General features: G+C 48.0%; 1 protein-coding gene across 1 annotated transcript; it reads right to left on the reverse strand.

Moving 5' to 3' along the window:
• Window positions 1-3,219: 3,219 nt before the first annotated feature.
• On the reverse strand, window positions 3,220-4,550 carry LOC116100457 (major allergen I polypeptide chain 1-like). Its single transcript, XM_031384277.1, has 3 exons — window positions 4,479-4,550; window positions 4,168-4,355; window positions 3,220-3,371 (listed from the first exon to the last, which is right to left on the reverse strand). Exons 1-3 carry the CDS (start codon window positions 4,537-4,539, stop codon window positions 3,342-3,344), a joined length of 279 nt encoding a protein of 92 aa, XP_031240137.1. The 5' UTR covers window positions 4,540-4,550; the 3' UTR covers window positions 3,220-3,341.
• Window positions 4,551-7,173: the final 2,623 nt, after the last annotated feature.

Genomic DNA, 7,173 nt, shown 5'->3' on the forward strand with positions numbered 1-7,173 from the left:
TAGTTGTGGCCACAATAAATTTTTAATGGTGTCTTCAAAGAAATATCCATCCCTTCATCCCCGATTTTTTTCTAGACTTCATTAGAAATCACATTTCCCATTTTGCCTTAGCTCCATGGTGGGTATCCCTATCTTTTGCCAATTTATGAAAGAGAGAAAAGAAGACATCCTCAAATAAAGTCAGGGGTTTAAATGGGATGATGTAGTTTGTCTCCTTCCTTCTGATTGGGGTGTCTAGTTCCTTGAAGCAAGTTTTTCTTTGTGGGAGAAGTCTGAGAACCTACGAAATTTCTTTGTCTTATACAGTCCTTGGGGCCAAGTGAGTATTCTCTGTGGACTCTAGGATCACAACAATGATAACATTTGATACCATAACACTTGATAAGCTTGATCAAGATATTAAAAAAGGAGCTTAGCAAGGGAGTGAATTCCTTTATTCCAAGCACTCATGAGGCAAATACATGTGAATCTTAGTGAGTTTAAGGCTAGCATAATCTACACAGCAAGTTCCAGGCTAGCCAGGACTAAATAGTGAAAATATCTCAAAAGAAGAGAGAACAGAAGAGAAAAAAGCATGGAAGAAAGCAGGAGGAAGAGGAGGACTAACAGGAGGAGGAAGAGGAGAAAGATGAAGAAGAGGAAGAAGAAGAACTTTAAATGGGTGGGTCGTGGTGTGCGTTTCTTAAATCTTAGAGCAAAGGGACAGAGGCAGGCAGCTCTCTCCACCTTTGAGCACAACCTAGTCTATATGGTGATATCCTGTCTCAAGCAAAACAAAGATTTAAAAGGTAAATATCAAATAACATCAATAATAAAGGCAAGAACATCACTTCAGTCCAAATAGCCAAACAATAGCAAGTGAGAATAAACACCTTCTTTGATGGAAATGAACACCATTTAAGTGTGTTAGGACAATATTTCACAAGTGTTAAATTTTTTTTCAATGCATGGAAAGAGGAAGCTTGCTTGTTAACTGTCTCTAGGAGACCAGAGTTAACTCACCCAACAATAAACTTATTTGTAGATGAATACACTTGATGAAATTATACATAAAAACCATTGGCATTTTAGAAAATCCCAGCTAACCAAAGAAGGCTGTGCACCAGATGGAGAAGCTCTGGGGTTTTTTAATCTGTAGAAAGAAGCACAGAAATAGCCTACTGTGACCCACATGTGTATCAAGAAGAGTTAGGTCACAGCATCTTCATAGTCCCTAGACTGCCCTTAGCTCCCAGAAGGCAGGAGGCATCCTTCAGAAGCAAGTTCTGGCTAGACACTGGTGAGTTGGAGGCCTGGGTCACAGATATCAAGCCTCAGTCTATGCAAGATGGCCTCCTAATGTGCTGTTTGGTTGGAATCTGGTTTCTTGTATCCTCTAAGAATTCCTGTGCTGGAAACTTAGTTCCTGTGAGGCAGTTCTGACAGCTGGAGTCCAGTAGAGCAGAGCCACCTTGGAACCCCAGAGACCCACCCAGCATCTGCTCAGGAGGGATGGTAGCATTCGGTGAATTGTTCCTGGCACCAATGGCTCAGATTTCAGCCCAGACTCCTCACAACTGCCCCTGCAGGAGATGTGTGCTCTATCAGACAGACACTGCATCAAACTCCCAGCATTCTAGCTGGACCTTACACACAGTCATCTGACCACAAGCCAGGCATGCCACACCCTATAAAATAAAAGGGGTGGTTTGCGCCCTCCTCAGTCTCTTATTCTCCTACCACTCTCTTACCCTTACCCTTCCTCTCTAACTCTTGCTCTCTCTCTCCCCTCTGCTCTTTGTTCTCTTCTCTGCCTTTCTTCCTCTCTTCTTTCCTCTCTCTCTCTCCTTCCTCTCCTTTCCTTCTCTCTACTCAACTAGCATATTTCTCCTTTCTACAACAAAATAACTCATTCATACATTCCCTCCTTTTTAATTAAGGCACCGTGCAGCAAACAGGTCAGCCCCTGGGAGGAGAGAGAGACCCAGGCCTCAGCAGCAGGCCCCCTGCCACTAGGGAGAGAGAGAGCCTCAGCCAGGCAGGTCGGGACCGCAGCCCAGGCCCCCCTGCTTTTTTTTGAACAACAAGTTCCCATCATAGATCTCAAGATACAAAGTGATGGAGAGGCAGGAGACAACTGGAAAGGTGATTAGGTCTCTGGGGTGTCGACATGGGAAGGGACAAATGCTATAGACTGGGTGAGTGCTAGAGACCACACACACACTGACTTGGCCGCGTGACTCATGCTATTTTCTGTCTCTCTGCTGTCCTCAACAAAGGCTAAAAAAATGAGGCTGTAGGACTTGGGACCTGGAGCCTTCTAAATGATTATATTTTCTTTATAAATACTCAGCCATGGTTATTTTATTAAGCCTTATGAAAAAGAATACTACACTTTACTCTTTTCAGAGCATGCCCTGTAATGAGAGAGCCTGCACCTGCTGGGCCTTCCATAGCCTCTGCATAATGAGGAACCTAAATACATTCTTCTGGGTATGCCTGGTGGTGTGAGCCTGGGACCCATGTGAGGACATGGCTCCTTGATGGAGCAGTAAGGCACATGGCCTTAGGACTGGCCATGAGGCAACTATTTAGTGTTTGATGTGGGAAAGAACTTCCTGCCATGTCCACAGAGCAGAGTCACAGGAGAGGTCCTAAAACTCTAGGACCCTGGGTCCCCACCCTGTGTAACACCCAGTGGGGAAGTAACTAGGTTCAGAACTGGGTAGTTGGCATTAGGATAGACTGAGTTCTGGTTCTGGCCAGGTCCCACACTGATTTCCAGTCTGAACTTCTGTTCACTGTGAGAGGTGGGAAGCCTCACCACAGACCTGGATATAGATACTTTTATTTTTGATTTCTAGATGGGACACACTGTGACTCACAGACACTGCACAACTGGCTCATGTCCCCAGTACCGGGGAGCAGGGACAGATTCTGCTAATTAAACCCTGTGTGGTCCTCAACAGACCCTTGGTATCCCTGGCCCTACTCAGTTCCTTGTTCCTGAGGAGTTCAGTCTAGGAGGTCATGTATTTGCCCTGTGGACCCTGTCCCATGAAAGTGACAGACACTCTGGTGTAGTGACTATGGTCTCTTAGCATTCTCTAGTGCATTCTGCAGGGCATTATGGAAGCACCACAACTGAGCGGTGGCACTTCAAAGTCCCACCGGTTGTCCCTGCAATATCCTTCAACCCAAACAGACCCAACCTCGAATCCAAAAATCCAGGCTCCTCTGTGAATTGCAAGGCTTTTATTGTTGGATTCCTGTACTTAGACACCTGAGGAGAAGGGGGAGTGTTTGCTGCATCTATGCAGGTGAGCAGGCAAGTGGCCTCCTTGGGAGCAATGATGTAACCATCAACAAAGGGGGTTGGCTTCTATTTTTTCCTGCAAAGAGAAAGCCAAGTGAGGCCTCAGAAGTCAAGGAGACCTATTGCTGCAATGACCATGCATGGAGACACCTCCTGGAAGGACCTGCAGCTGGTTTGCAGCTGCTCTTCGGTCTGACCAGGACCCTGGAGCCTGACCAGGAGTCCCCAAGCTGTTGAGACAAGCTTTGTAAAGAGCCTTCAACCAGGCAGATGGGAGGAGCCACCTTGAGAGACACCAAAGGCACAAGGAGGACACAATGGGGAGGAGCTGATAGCACTCACTGTGAGCCTGTGGGCAACTGGGGCCCCACAAGGGAACTGACTCCTCTCACATGATGAGGATGACCCTCAGATATCTGCCGCTGAGGCAATGACTTATCCCACCAGTTCTAGCGACAAGAGGGGCTTGAATTTAATTCTACCCTTGAATGCCCAGGGCCTGGAGTCCACAAAATGGCCTCAGAGGTACAAAGAACAGGAAAACATATGACTGTTTGGGGGCTAGGGTGGTAGACTTGTAAAGTTAGGAAAAAAGACCCAGGCTGGAGAAGAATACCAGGCCCCAAGCTTGTGCACCTAGACTTGGGAGGCTGTGTTAGGAAGGCTGATGGAGGCCAAAATCAGGCAAAGATCTAATGTGACTTGGCTGAGCTGAGCAACCAGGCCCAGCTCAGGCAGCCTGAGGGTCCCTTCCTGCCCCTTCCTCCTCTCATCCTCAATCAGGTGTGTCACATTTCTGGATTCACAGAGAAGTTTCAGTTGTGGGAGGCAGAGCACAAGCCTTGCCCCTAGCCAGGCACTTAGAGACTCACGATGAAAGTGGATGCGTGTGCCTTGTCTTCCTCTGTCAATGTGCTATCGACACATTGCTTGAGTTTTTCAGCATTTTCCACTATGGCAGGGTCATCTTTGTATTTTTTCACATACTCAACATACTCTTCTGGGGTCCCATAAAGAAATAGACGAATATCCTCTTTTATAACTGGGCAAATGCCACAATCTGAAACGCAAAGACAAAGTGACCCTCCCTTGAAAGACACGCATCAGCACACCCCAGGGGATAGAGGGTGTGAGAGTCTGAGAGCCCGCCTCCCTGTCCGTGCCCCCCCACTGTAATACCCACCTCCCCCTGAAGTCAGGAGCAGGGCAGCCCAGAGGAGCACCAGAGCACCAGCGAGCTTCATGGTAATGGTGGCAGATGCTCCTACCCAGCCTGGTCCCCTTTTATAACTGCTCTGGTCTGCTCAGTGGGCAGGGAGGGGCCATGTCTGAGCCTCTCCAGGCTCAACCCAGGACACATCTTGGAACTTCTTGAGGGTGTGTGTTTGCCTCATTGGGAGATACTTATTTTGGCAAGATCCTGGTCAACAACCTGGCTCAGCCTGGTCTCATTCTTAGTGATCTTCTTAGGTCACTTGTCATTTGACAGTCAAAGGAAAAGTTGGCTAGGGGGAGGGTGTAATAGTCACTCAACTGGACCTCCAGAGTGAGGCCTATATCCCCTACCGCAATGGGAACCTCAATGTTTAGTTAGGAGACTTACTCACAGTCAGTGTCTAGACAAGCCAGACTTCAGACCACTGACCATGCGACCCCTGCCCTGTCTGTGTCCTGCCCCTATCTTCGAATTGCTTTGTGGCTTCCCTTGAATCAGTCTCTTCAACCCAAGCCTCTCCTGCTGTTGTAGGCATCCTTCAACTTGACCTTTTTGCTGGTGGTAGTTGGTTTTTTGAGATAGGGTCTCTGTACATAGCCTAGGCTGTCCTGGAATTATGTAGACCAGGTTAGCCTTGAACTCAAAGAAGTCTTCGTGCCTCTCTCCTGTGTGAATGCTGGAATTAAAGAATTAAAGGCAACCACTGCCACACCTGCCTAACCTTGACCTTTTAAACCTCTGGTTGAGGTTTTCTGTTTTGGGGGGATTTTTTTTTTAATGAAATAGAACCTTGCCCAGGTTGGTCTTGAGCTCATAATCCTCTGAGAAAGGTGTGTGTGTGTGTGTGTGTGTGTGTGTGTGTGTGTGTGTGTGTGTGTGTGTGTGTGTGTGTGGTGAGATTCAGCTTTCTTTGGGGTCGGTGGTAAGCACTGTCAAAATCTGTTAGCAATGGCCAGCTATGGTGACTCACAAATTTGATCCCAGCTCTTAGGAGGCAGAAGCAGGCCTATCTCTGTGAGTTAGAGGTCAGCATGGTCCACATGGAGAGTTCCAGGCCAGCTAAAATTACTCAGGAATACCCTGTAAATAAACATCATTAGTGTGTTCATTAAGTTCCCACAGCAAGTACCTTGTGTTCATATTCTCATAACTAAGCAAGCATATTTCAGTTTGCAGTGACCTGATGCCCTAACTGTCCATCTTTCAGTTTGCAGTGACCTGGTGCCCTAACTGTCCATCTTTCAGTTTGTAGTGACCTGATGCCCTAACTGTCCACTACCAGACTATGCATTGCGACTCTAGATACTCTGACTACTGGTCAAGAAGCCAACATGATGGCAATTTTTAATATTCGACAGCAACCCTGCAAAAACTAGAGTCCAATGTCAGCTATTTTCCCTAGCTCCTGACACTCAGCATCGGTCCATCTGTTCCAGTGTGTCCAGCCAAGCTTTGCTACCACAGAATTCCAGATGACCCTTCAACCATCTCTCCGTGGGCCAGAAAGGGAGTAGCCCTCACTGCAGGGGCACAGAGGAGGGAATGTTGTGAAGAATGCTAATAGACAAGGCCATGGTAGGCTCCTTGCTCCTCCCACCTAAGAAAACAGACTGGTTAAGCCCATTCACTCAGCCAGGAGACACACAAGAGCTGTCCCCCCACCTCCTTATTTTAGGCCTAATGAAAGGCTGCTCTTGATAGGTCGTTTTTCCCACTTTCAGAAATGTGCGCTGAACAGACTGCTATGGAGGAGGCTGAAAACAGCAGAGCAAAGCCTGAGGCAGGGGTGTGATGGCTGAGTGGTCAACAGGCTTAGCTGTGAAATAGGCCAAGCACTTCGAAGCTGCTGGCATGTGGTAGCTGAAACATTTGACAGGGGTGTAGGGCAGGAGATGGTAGGTTCATGGGATGAAGAGAGGGCAGGAGCAGACTCTGAGGAAGGATAAAAGGGATCCAGAGGACAGAATCTTTAGGCCCTGTTTTCCAGAAGAGGTCTAGAGAGCTGTGCAGTCTTTGGAGACTCCACCAGGCTCTAGAGTCACCCCACTACAGAGTGCCAAGGAGGCCTGGTTTCCTCTCCATGCTGTGGAGGAGGCTACAGCACAGGTAGGCCTCTGGATCCCGTGGTAGTGTGAGGACTGCTCACCAGAGGGCACCACTGCTGCCTCTACCTCCTGCCAGCAGTTGGGGTTGGCCTCCTGCTGCTGTGTATTCAAATGCCAAGTACTGGACCCCCACATCTGGACTTTCCCCACCCTCTGACTCTTCTGTAACCTGGTAAGCAAATTCTCACATATGCCAAATGTTGCTTTGTCAACTATGCTCATCTTTTTCTCTGACTGTTTAAAAAAATGTGGCTTCCAGCCAATACTGGAGAGAAGAGGGGTGTTATGGCTTCCCCACCCCCGGGCTGGGTGTTGCAGGTAGGGATCAGAAGTCAAGAGAAGAGGAGAGAGGAAGAGGAAGAAGATGGAGAGAGGGGAAGGCTGCCTTGAGGACTGAAGACTCAAGAGCATGAGACCAGGAGCAGTGGACCATGAGGACAGGCTGATGGAGCGGAAAAACCCCGGGTGATACTTAAACAGCAAGTAACGTGGGGCCTGGGGATTGGATGTAAGTAAAATAGTACAGAACCTGCCTGATCTAGTATTACAGCTCCTCA

The sequence above is a fragment of the Mastomys coucha genome, unplaced genomic scaffold, assembly GCF_008632895.1.
Source record: "Mastomys coucha isolate ucsf_1 unplaced genomic scaffold, UCSF_Mcou_1 pScaffold21, whole genome shotgun sequence".
NCBI lineage: Eukaryota > Metazoa > Chordata > Mammalia > Rodentia > Muridae > Mastomys > Mastomys coucha.